This window comes from Gouania willdenowi, chromosome 7, assembly GCF_900634775.1.
Source record: "Gouania willdenowi chromosome 7, fGouWil2.1, whole genome shotgun sequence".
NCBI classification, from domain to species: domain Eukaryota; kingdom Metazoa; phylum Chordata; class Actinopteri; order Blenniiformes; family Gobiesocidae; genus Gouania; species Gouania willdenowi.
In genome coordinates this window covers 11959308-11971342 of record NC_041050.1, presented here as the reverse complement: position 1 = coordinate 11971342, position 12035 = coordinate 11959308, and the positions used below count along the sequence as shown (strand labels likewise).

Genomic DNA, 12035 nt, shown 5'->3' with positions numbered 1-12035 from the left:
TAAATTAGCCCAAAAAACGTCTATATGACGTTGGGTATTTGGTTGGATATTAGTAGAAAAGATTTCACCACAAAACAAGAGCTAAATTGGTCTTAGGCATTTATTATAAAAAAGACACATTTACTTAATAATTTAAATAAAAATAGATCAACAAATTCCTAGTCAGTGTGGATGTGGAAATCAACACTTGCACTCACATTCAGCATTACTTCTTACAAGGAGATACTGTGCATAAATTAAAAGAAAGCAATTAAAATATGTTACAGTAACAATCAAACATGCCTCTGTGTACAAGACAATATTTAAAACACCGTTTCTGGCTGAAGGATACATCAGTAACTGAGGCTGTTCCTTGGGAGTCTGAACAGCGACCTCACATGTTGCTCACATCAACCAGTGAAATGAAAGAAATGTTTGTTTCCCGAGGGTTAGTGTGTTCTGCAGGCCAAATTTACAGCACAAAAGCCTTAGAAACACCATGTCGGGAAATAAAGACTCGCTCAGACCTTGTTGAAGCAAACAAATGACTTCAGTACTTTTTTTTTTTTTTTTTTTTTTTTTAAATACCAAAGCGCTACTTGTTGGCTCTGTGCAAGATCCACACACAGGCTAGAAAAAAAGCTTTCACAAAAAGGAATGAACTGCAGATGGATTGAAACTGTTTTGGAGAAACTCCATGTATTATATTTGGCTTTAGAAAATGTAATTTGGTGCATCTTGTGAAATGAAGGACTAAAGGTGAAATTTAAGATATGAATGGGGAATCCATTCCCTGATAATGCGGGTGCAGGGTTTTGTGCAACAACCTTCAAGCCCATTGAGACTTTAAAATGTTTTAAAATGTGAAGGTTAAAGAGTCATCAAAAACATTTGTTCAAGAGACTTTGCAAATCTCATTGAGTCTATTTTCAGGCTGTGTGGAGGAGAACCTGGAAACAAGGGCTGTGATCCAAGTTTTGACTGAAATAACAAATAGGTGCAACATGCTTTTAAAAAAAAACAAAAAAAAAAACACCTGGTGCGTCTCCCAGTGTGAATAGTTAGAATGCAATCAAATCTCTGCATGTGGAACATCTCTGTGGATTAAAGTAGAAGAAGAAAAAAAGAAATGGGTAAATGTTCCTCGAATGAAAGCTCGAGCTTGTAAAAATCATGCCGTGAATGTGTGCAGCTGTTGATTGTCTCCAGATCCCAGGCGAGTTCGCCGACATCCTGGCTCTGTCAGGAGCCATGACTCGACTGTTATGTAACCTTGTGTGTGGCTTTAGCCCTGGAGAGCAAATGGTTGGGGGGGTAGGGTTGTTGCCAGAGGCTCAGCCGAACAGCATCATGTGAAAAATACACTGACTAAATCTGGCAACCGTGAGCACATGCTTCTGTAGATTGGAGTGTGAGAGAAAGCGTTTGTGAACAGTGAGTGTGAAGGTCTGAGCGAAGGCTGCAATGTGACAAAAGCAAAGGATGGAAAGCATGTGTGAGCACGTGTGTGCATGTGTGGTCCCAGAGCTGCAGTGGCGTTTCATCAGTGGGTGTTTATCTTCGTGGTCATAGGGCGATGCTGTTGGTCCTGTGGTCAGAAAAACAGAACAGTGAATTTGAAGGATCTTCACAGTCGGACGGTTCTCCATTTGCCAGAGGATTCCTGCTAATGACCAAGTCCAGGACATCTCCTGCTTCCATAATGAGGGGCACCGTCAGACAACAGTCCAAGTCCCTGGTCCTCACGCGGTTCACCTGGAATATAATAACCAACCGACTTATCATTCAATGCACTGAAACAAATGATGATGATGGGGGGGGGGGGGGGGGGGGGGGGGGGGGGAATTGCATTTTAAAAATGTTATGTTTATTCATACTGGAATGGAAAGGGCTCTGTATGAAAATAAGCTGATTGTTAAAAAGTAACTAAACCCCCAAACCACTTTTTTTGCTGAATACAAATGTATTTGGTATGAAGTAATGCATTAATTGATCAGTATCAATCAATCAGTCCAACTCTCAATATTCAAGTCAAAATATTTCAATTTGTCATATTTTGTTGTAAAATGTCAGAGTGACTTCCCTCTATGGGTTGAAACCCAGCTATTAAAATTGATTTCCGCTATTGGCTGAGAACAAGATCATGTGACATTTTGGGACCACAGACAAGCCCTGTTAGCCCCTCCCCTTTTATAAAAACTAGCACATGTGGGCTCTACAATCCGTGGTGCGTCGGTTGGATTGAGATAAGAGTGAATAAAGAGGTATATTGAGTAATGAGTAGCTAGTTAACATAGCATTGATTGTTCATTTAAGATTTTATATAGACTAGGTGTGTGTTAACTGCTCCAGGAGCCCCACCCATAATCAACATTTTTTGAATTTCCTTCCTAGTCGCAGGTCAGGAGAAAACAGGGGTTTGGTTACTCTTTAATCACAGTTTTGCACTAAAAACAATAATTCATGCTGCAACAGGGCCCTATCTTATCAACCCCTTTAAAACAGAGCAAATGGTACGACCCGCATGTGCATCTGCTGCTGCGCTGTGGCAGGTAGTCTCAACTGTAGATATGACAAGGAGCAGGAGATAGACAGCAGCAGGAAACCATGTTTTTCCTCAAGAAAGGAAAACCAGACTTAAAAAACCCTCCCATCTTTTTTAGGCAATATATTATTTCGATTGACTACGTGCACTCACTTTTAAATGCTGGATCATTCCTTTTGCACGTCAAATCTTAATTGGAAATAAAATTATTTGAAAAAATATATTTTTAAGATGACATTTTGCTGCCTCCAAGTCTTAAGTAGGTAGCCAGAGTGTCCCCATGTTTCTAATCATTCTATATTAACCGGATAAAAACAATTTTTAGACACTAAATTATAGCAAAGTTAACACATACACAATAATTAATAAACCACTAAAATACAGAACAGATTAATAAAACAAGCAATGGATTTGGAGTAATTATGTTATTATGAAGAAAAAAAGAAAGCTTACATAATAATGCAAGAATACTAGTATTGTTTCCGGGCAAAAAAAAAAAAAAAAAAAAGTGTACAAAACTGACAGTAGGTTCCTCAAAGAGATGGTTTGTACCCAGGGATCAAAATGTGGTGTTACGCCCCCGATTCTTATTGTTGGTTTGAATTCACTTTGCTAGAACATCTCTAACATTTAACACAACTCCAACTAGAGCTGGGCGATATGGACCAAAATTCATATCAATATTTTTCTCAAAATGGCAATATAAAATTCTAATTTTGATATTTTTTTTAACTCAGCAAATTTAACTCAAAATTGTTTTTCTGGTAAGACTTTATTGATGCTAAACTACACAGGGACATTTAATAACACAAACAGCTGCACAATATGTGCCACATTTTGTCTTTTAAGGGACAGCATGTGTGAGTGAGTTTTGGAGTGTGGCTTGTTTAAGGGAAGGTCTGGGTTAGGACTCTATCATAATAAAAAAAAACACGCACATCCCTGTGAAAGAAGTGTGCTGGATCGAAAAGTCCAAAGATGCAATGAAAAAAGTCCGCACAACTGCGTGGTTAGACAAGTCTGATGCCCGAAACATCACGTTTTTTTGGTGTAAATTAATTAAAATTGGGAGCTAACCATGCAGTTGCTGGGTTAGGGCTTACTCATCAATCCATCTAACTGTGCTTTTCATGCTGTTCAGAGAAGTAGCAAAAGCAGCGACTCCTAAAATGAGTATTTTAACACAAAAAAGCAACAAAATAAAAACATTTTGTTACAGGCAATAGTGTAATTTTCTATATCACCAAAATAGAAATCTCAATATATCTTAAATCTTGATATATTGCCCAGGCCAATCCAACCGCACCTGAAGAATGCGGTCAAAGGATTTTAGCCCCGCCTGGTCGGCCGGGCCTTCTGGTCGGATCATGTTCACAAAAACTCCTTTCTCCAAGAGTCCGTCCGATACACTGAAGCCAAAGTCTCGACAGTCGGGGTCCTTCCTAACAGTCACCTGCAGAGATAATAGACTTTAAATTACACAATAAAACCAACTTTATATACAGATTTGAATGTAAAAACAGAGTTAACAGAAAACAAAGACTTGTGGGTGACGAACACGGAGAAAGCAATAGAAATATATAAATTCACTTTTAAGATTTTAGGACCATCTAAAAGCGTTTTTTGGGTCAAATTGGAGAAATAGTAGATATTGGCAGTTATCTAGATTAGTGTTCCTGGAACCACGATCATTCACACTTAAAGCTTGGAAGACATTTCTATCCACATCAATAACAATACAGTAGGTCCAGATCTATGGGAACACCTATTTATTAAAAAAAAATCTCAATGAAACGCACAATCCAGATCTGACCCAACATAACTGAGTCAATTTTCATAAAGATCAGTCAATTACAAACCCAGATTTAAATTCTTGAAATTTCACCAGTGACTACTGATAAAAGATGTTAAACTGATCCAGAATCCTAATATTGATCATAATCCCCTTCAAAATGTATTGGAATCCTCCAAAAAAATAAAATAAAATAAAAACATCCTGCTAAAAGTCAAACCAAATGCCGGTTATGAGAATGATAATTAAAACTATTGCTTTGAACTGATTAATTGGATATAATTCCAGCAGAGTTGTCATTTTTGTTTAATTATTATTAGGACGGTTAGAAAAAGGTATACCTGTCTCTAAACAAGTGGCAGATTGCTCCAGAGATTCAGACTATGATACCATCTAAAGCTGCTTTCACTCCAAACTATTTTCTTTCACACATTGTTGCTCTGTGATGCTGCTTCTCGTGATCGGATGTGAAGATGTCGCAGTTACCAGCAAACAGGAGTAAAGCCCTGTATGGGGTCACGGTGGGTTGGTTGATCAGGTAAAGTTACATGATGAGTGATTGAACTACATACAATACAAGCCCTGACTGGTCGTGTGTCCACTGGGCCCAGTTAAAGTGAGCTGGGTGTCAAGTGAAGGTAGGAACAACACCACAACAATGGCTCCAGTCTCAGGGGACTGAGCGTTGTTTGTCATGTTTTCATGTACGAGAGCAGCCGATCACATTTCTGTGCACATGTTTGAGTACTTTTTAAGAGCACAAGCACATGCAACTGTATAGCACAGTTAGAATAGCAATGAAATATTCATGTAGAGGCAGCAATGTTGGGAACCAAAAGAAATCAGAAAAATAATGGTTCATCTCATCAGGGTTGGAGTCAGTTACAAAAGAGAAATAGTATCCTGTATTGCACGTGTCAAACTCATAGCCCGGGGGCCAAATCCGGCCCTTTGGAGCATTCAATTTGGCACGCAGGAGAAAGCAAAAACGACAGAGAAAACATGATTCATTGTGTAAATGAAACTCAACAATATTTGCAGGAGCTCAAAGTTTTTATATTTTTATTTTGCATGATTGCAGTCATTTTTTTAATGTTAAAATGTTGAAAACTCTTTAAAAAAAATCCTTCAAATTTCCTCAAATTATTCCATAATATTTCCTTTAATTAAATAGAAATCGGTCACAGTATCTAGGAAATTTAAAGTGAAGATCCTGTTGGGACTGATATCTGTCACTTATTGCTTGGATATTGTCAGTTTCCTACATATTTAGTATTGTATGTATATATAGAAGTACAAACTAGGGCACAATAATGTTGAACTTATTCATTTTCCAACATAAAAGCTGTGGGCCACTTGAGATCAAGCTGCTCTGTATATGGCCCCTGAACTAAAATGAGTTTGACACCCCTGCTGTATTGTGTTGGAGGTAAAGCAAAGAAATTTGAATGTGCATAGATACAATAATTGGATTTTCTTGAACAAGGCATTTTAACATGTGTTGCTGTGTGGTGAGAATTGTATTTTAACTGTGTATTTGTTGTGCTGTTTTGATTTACATGTCTGTTCAATGCACCTAAAAGTAAAGAAACTTGTGAGCAAAGCTAGCTGGAAAGATTTCGCTAATGATGATAGAGATTTTTCATTTTCAAACTGATGCAGAATCAGAGTCCCTTGCAAAAGTTAATAAAATCGTCCATGATGTATGGTCCATCTTTGGTTAAAATTCTGTCAAAATCTGTTAGCGACTTTGCATGTAGTCCTGCTAACAGCCAAGCAAAAATAAACGTTTTTCTTAGTCGAAGGTAGTGGCACGGAAATTGTTTCATGATGTGTTGTGGAACTTTTTTCATAATATTAATAAGATGTGATGTAATTGGAAAAAGCTCCAATATCTCTGGTTTAATAATCACCTTGTGCAGAGCGAGAGTTGTAGGGTACAAAACTCCATTGGGCTCCCCTTTGACTCGGGGAGGCTGGTCTGTGGCTTCAGTCAATATGTTGACGTTACTTTTGTTTTTCGCATCAATGTGGAGTCCCTCCTTTTTAATGGGACTAATTTCAGAGGGAAACATCGAGTCCTCATCGGTCTTGGTCTCCTCTAGGTACAGACTGAGAGCTTGACTGGACATGGATGCCTGCAAGAATAATGGAAAAGAGAAATAACTCGGGTGTTTCGTGTCGCAAATCAAAAAACGGTTAATTTACCATTTAATTGCAAACATTTACAGTAAATATAGATTATGGAGACACTATTGAGATTAAAGGCCACACTTTGGGCCAATGTTTTCCTCGGTCAGCGAGGCAGCAGGTGCACAGCTTGTCATGTCGGCATTAATAACCCATAACAAACAGATTGTTATCAATATGCTTCCCCTGGCTCCTTTGTTTTGGTTCACAACAGTCTGAATATACACAAGGGCACAGCAGATGGAGGAGATCACTGGACTCACCTCCAGCTCTCTGAGAATCTCAGACTGCCCGCAAGTCTCCAGGTCCTGCAGTGCCTGGGACCAGTAGCTGTCGTCCTGGTTCAGGGTGCCATGGCAACGAGGGGGGCTGACGAATCTACGACAATGCAGGAACCAGAACATGAGAGCAGCCATGTAGTGCGGGGGCCGGTGCTGCGTACAACAGCAGCATGGGGAATGCAGTTTATTGGGCTGCGAAGCCGTAGGGTCGACTTTGAGAAATATCTCAGGACCACAAAGAAGGTTTACACAAAATGCCCTCCCATCGTAAAAAGATCAAGCAGAGAGGAATCCACTAGATTTTACAAAGCTTCTAAAGAGTTCAAACTTACAGAAGAAACTTCACCCCGGGAAAAAAAGGTAGAAAACAAACCATGAGACATGAAAGTTCAAGAAATAAAAAGGGATGTCAAGTGTGAAAAGACAGACAAGGCAGATGTGTCCTTGAGCCGCTTTAGATGATTGCTGAGAAAAATATTGTTTGTGTGGACACGGGGTGATAGAAAAGTACGAATCTATGTGAAACACCACAGTGTTCAGGGGAGTTAATAAAGCAGATGAGACAGAGAATACCTGAGAAAGAAGAAAAAAGGAGAGTTTGGAACAGCACACAACACAAAAGCAACAAAAAGTGACAAGTCCAAATAAAAACAGTTTACTAATGTCAGGAGAAAAAGACTGGCACACAGTGACGTGCCATGAGAAAACCATGAACAAGTCGACCAGGGGGGGCAAATACAGATTCTGAAACTAATTTCTAAGCTTCCCAGTGGTGTTACACATATAGAAATCAAAGAATATTTGAAGAAATTATTGCACTCCAAAAGCCCTGAAAGGTTCTGAAGGTTTTTCTTCCCTCCCAGAGCAGACAGGTTAGGGGGGGGGAAATGTAACAAAGCTTTGTATTTACATTAACCTAACCCCCCAGCAATAATTGTCAATAGCTGCTTCAATGCACAACAAATAATGCATTTAACTTCTGTATAGTGTTATTATTTATTTATTTTTTTAAAATCGCTATTTTCTCAGAAACTAAAGGTTTGTCTCATGCTGACTTGTTCCTGGTTTTCTCATAGCTCATCGTGAATGATTTATTCAAAATAATCCTTAAAAACAAATAAATACTGAAGCTACAGTGACATTAAACAATGTAACCACATAAAATCACAAAAGTCTGCTCTAGAGAGCACATTTAACAAACCAATGCCAAATATTGATATGAACAAAAACTTAAAAACTAAAAATCCTGACAAAGTTCTCATTTTACGTAGATAGAAATAATATTTTTTTAATTTACTGTAATCAATCAGCCATAACAATATGAGCACACAAGATGAGTAAAGTACATCAAACAAAAAAACAGTCAACATCCCCCGCCAGATTGAATGTCATAACTCACCACAGTGCTTCAAGCACTGAATGATCATATCGCGCAGGTTGAGTAGCTATACCAACAAAGTCACGTGTGACCCCTGATAACCAACAGGTATATATCTTCCAGTATCAGAGGATCTGTTCCTTTACATCTTCTCGCTCGCAGATGTTGGACTATCGAAGTAGCTTAAAATTGAGCTCGTCGCTGGAAGCCTTGTGACTGTTGTCGGAGCAGCATCTCCAAGCTCGCCCTCCAAAGGCTGCAACGAGTTCGGCATTTCCTTAGTTTATATTCCGGTAGCACATGTTTTGTCGGTGGCTGCCTCTTTCTTTTAGGGTGTAGGCGGCGTGCGCACTCGTACAGCAATAGTGCTCTCGCTAGTACCTGGTCACGACGTCGCATATCAACTTGTTGGTGAAGGCTGTGTTTATGTTCCCCACTCCCAGCTTGCTGTGTTTTTTTTTTTTTTAGTGTCTGCTATGTTGGGCGATCACTGCTGTGCTACCTGTATGGCTACCTTGAGACCGGAAGACGGTCATGATCTCTGTCCCTCCTGTCTGGGTCTTGAGCATTGAAGGAGGGCCTGTCTGAAGATCCCTGCATGAAGTGCAGCTACATGCCTCGGGCCATGAGGGCCGCTTGACTGGCACAGGTGGAGGAACTCCTGGGGGGAAGCTCACCAGGGTATTTATGTCCTCCTCAGCTTACCCCGGCTCAAGGGCTGACACCTCCTGACCGGTTGAAGTGTTAGCGGCGGAGACCAGGGGTGCCCCTAACCGGAAGAGGCCCAGGGAGTCTAAGCTTGCATCCCGAGTGGACCAGTTTATGGCGGCGCCTAATCAGATGAAGGCTGCCTTCTTCCTAAAGCAGACTGAGGCAGGTAAGGGCAGTGTGGCCCTGCATGCTCCTCCTGATGCTACCACTGTCATCCGCCACAGAGTATGGGGATACACTCTCGTTTCTCTGCCCTCAGCTCGGGGCGGGGCTCATTCGTGGGGTCCTGGCTCGTCTGCAGCTGGACCCGGCTCAGCCAGAGCTGCCCCCGGTGAGAGCCTTTTTTTGGCGCAGCAACCTTCATTTTGCCTCCCTCTGAGGAGTACCTGAAGGAGTTGCATGCATGTTGGAGAGAATCGAGAGCCCTCTCCCATGCCACCCATCTCATCGTATCTCCTGACGAGGCCCTTAGGCAGGATGCAAGGAGTCACCGTCCTCAATGTCGGGTATCAGATGACCTCCTGTCGAAGACTTATGAGGCAGCAGCCTGTATGGGGCGGATAGGGAAAACTATGTCCCACCTCCTGCTGGCTCTCTCAGCCTCCCTGCCAGAGGCCTCACCAGACGCTTTGGTGCACGGCCTTAGCGATGCGTCGCTGCAGGCTTTCGCGCTGATGACAAGAGAGCTGGGGCGGGTGATAGTTACACTCATCCAGGCTCGCCGCCAGGTTTGGCTAGCGCAGTCACGCCTCACTGAAGCCAGCAGGAGCGTCCTTCGCAGTGTGCCAGTGGAGCCAAGAGAGCTGTTTGGATCAGCATCTCTGGAGGCTCTTGAACAGACTATCCAGGCTAGGCAGACCAGGCAGCAGCTGTCTGGTCTAAGCAGGAGTCTGCCCGCCCATAATAGGCCGAGTAGTACTGTGGTTCCTCCTCAGCGCCGCTTTCAGTCCCCAACTGGCGCCAGTGGTCACCAGCAACCTCAGCACCCGGCACGGCATCCTAGTCGGCGGACAGCTCAGGACTTTCGGGTCCCCAATCGCCTGCCCTCCAGGCAGCCTCAGACCTGGGGCTCAAATTGCCATTCCCCCGGAGCCTCACGCTGCCGGGGGGCCAGGCCCTGAGACCTTGGGATCGGCTGTCGGCTGTTTTTCCCAGAAGCAGCTCAGCTATTGGGCTGCTTAAACACCAGATGCTTGTGTGGTTTCCACACTAGCCCAGGGATACAGACTACCCCGTGGCTCAGCCCGGGGGTTACTACTCAACGTACTTTCTTGTGACAACAAAGGACGGACTACTTCGCCCTATTTTAAATCTGCGGGGTCTCAACAGGTTCCTGAAGGTCTTTCCCTTCCATATGCTTAGCACGGTGGAGATTCTGCGTGCTGTAGGCAGGAGAGAATGGGTTACGTTCATCGATCTAAAGGATGCTAACTTTCACATCACTGTCTTTCCCCAACACAGGCAATTCCTCCGTTTTGCCTTTCAAGGACGTCATTTTCGGTTCTCTTCTCCCCTTCAGTCCCAGGGCATGAAGGTCCTTCCCTAACTGGACGACTGGCCGGTGTGTGCACCGTCACAGTCACAGGTAAGCAGGGACACCGCAGCACTCGTTTCCCACGTGGCCCGGTTGGGCCTCAGGGTGAACCCTGTGAAGAGCTGCCTTACCCCTTCCCAGACCATCATCTTTCTGGGTGTGGATTTGGACACTGTGCGTATGAGGGCTTATCCATCACGTCGGCGGGTGGACAGCATCCTGGGAAGAGGGGAAGGAGGCTCTCTTATGTCAAATTCCTCCAGCTCTTGGGGAAGCTGACGTCACACTTGTGACGGGGGATAATAATCATGGTGGTTATCATTGGATTTATTCATCATTGAGTGGTCCATAGGTCAAACGACAAAGTTCTGTAATTATCCATAAATTATCCTCTTTACTTTAAAGCCTGATGAATGTTCCTAGTTTTACCCCAATAAAAAAAATAAAAAATTTGCAAAAGTTGTCAAATTTCATACTGTAATTGAAAGGGTCACTGTTTTGATCTATAATTATGCATTATGTAGCTTTCACTATACTGAGATTAAAGAGCAGTCAATTCCTATGAAGAAATAAATCAAAGGGCACAGACTGAGTGTGATGTGGCCAAAGCTGCAGATAGGAGACGGTGGGAAACAGTTATGGGACGCAAGTTCAGGCTTGCCCACCCTGAAGCTCGCCACCTTTGATGAGGGTGTCTAGTGTTAAAAGGGCCAAAACACCCTTCCCATATCTGAGACACAACTCACATGCTACTCTCAAATGGTAAAGCTCATGTGACTACCATCAAGGGACATTTTAATATCACACCCCGTGTTTAATTATTCTGTTCACTGCCAAAAGCAGAGAAAAAATGACTTATTGCTGCATATTTCTGCTAATTTCTTAAGATCTCGTAAATACGATACAAAAGCTGGCTGACTGAGAGGACGGTGGTTATATACACAATATGAGGACCACGCAAGAGTTCAGCAGCGACCTAAAGCCGTGAAAAGCAAGGCAATTATGAGGAACCATTTATGCTTTTATGTTTAAAAGTGCTAACTCCAATAAAAACATGTGTAATTATCAATCACATAAGATAAAGTTCCCGTTACATTAAACACATTGGCAAAGCTGCAATAGTGAAAGCAAGAAACAAATAAATTTAATTCAGTTGATGCCAAAACTAAAACACTTAAATGATTAGGGGTTTTTTTCTACAGTCTGGACTGTCTGAGAGTAAATGTAACAAACAAGGAGCTCCAGAAGTGAAAGCCTGGTTTCCCATGATGCAGAGTTTTGCTCTGAGGAAATGGAGACACAATGAGTCATTGCACATGGAAGCAGGTTGTGGTATTTTTCAGGGTGTGGGGTGGGCGGCTGCATTGACGTATAAGGAGAGAAATCTTCTACTGTACTCTGGTATAGCAGGGAGCCAAAGGAGGGAGTGTAGAGCTGAGACCATGTGCTGCTCTCTATCCAAAGCCAACAATGGGTGCGTTAATGGAACCAGGGACCAATAGAAAAATGTGACTTGATCTGAGGAGTCACGTGGATGCTGGATGCATGTGTACTAATCACCTAAGGAACCAAAGAGCACTGCAGAAGCTGGGTTGTGCTGGGAAATCTTTGGTCTCGTCTTTCAT

General features: G+C 42.3%; 1 protein-coding gene across 6 annotated transcripts in view; it reads right to left on the bottom strand.

The window, feature by feature from the left end:
• Positions 1-281: 281 nt before the first annotated feature.
• Positions 282-12035, bottom strand: part of LOC114467360 (glutamate receptor-interacting protein 2-like) — a 52070-nt gene continuing 40316 nt past the window's right edge. For 5 of the 6 annotated variants that reach the window (XM_028453575.1, XM_028453576.1, XM_028453578.1 and 2 more), the window contains 4 exons: positions 6770-6884; positions 6230-6454; positions 3831-3977; positions 282-1734 (listed from right to left, as the gene is read on the bottom strand). In XM_028453575.1, coding sequence (XP_028309376.1) covers positions 1546-1734; positions 3831-3977; positions 6230-6454; positions 6770-6884 — 676 coding nt within the window. In that variant the 3' untranslated portion in view covers positions 282-1545. Of the gene's footprint in view, positions 1735-3830; positions 3978-6229; positions 6455-6769; positions 6885-6919; positions 7361-12035 lie in introns of those variants that run through there. The other variant, XM_028453580.1, reaches the window with a different exon arrangement.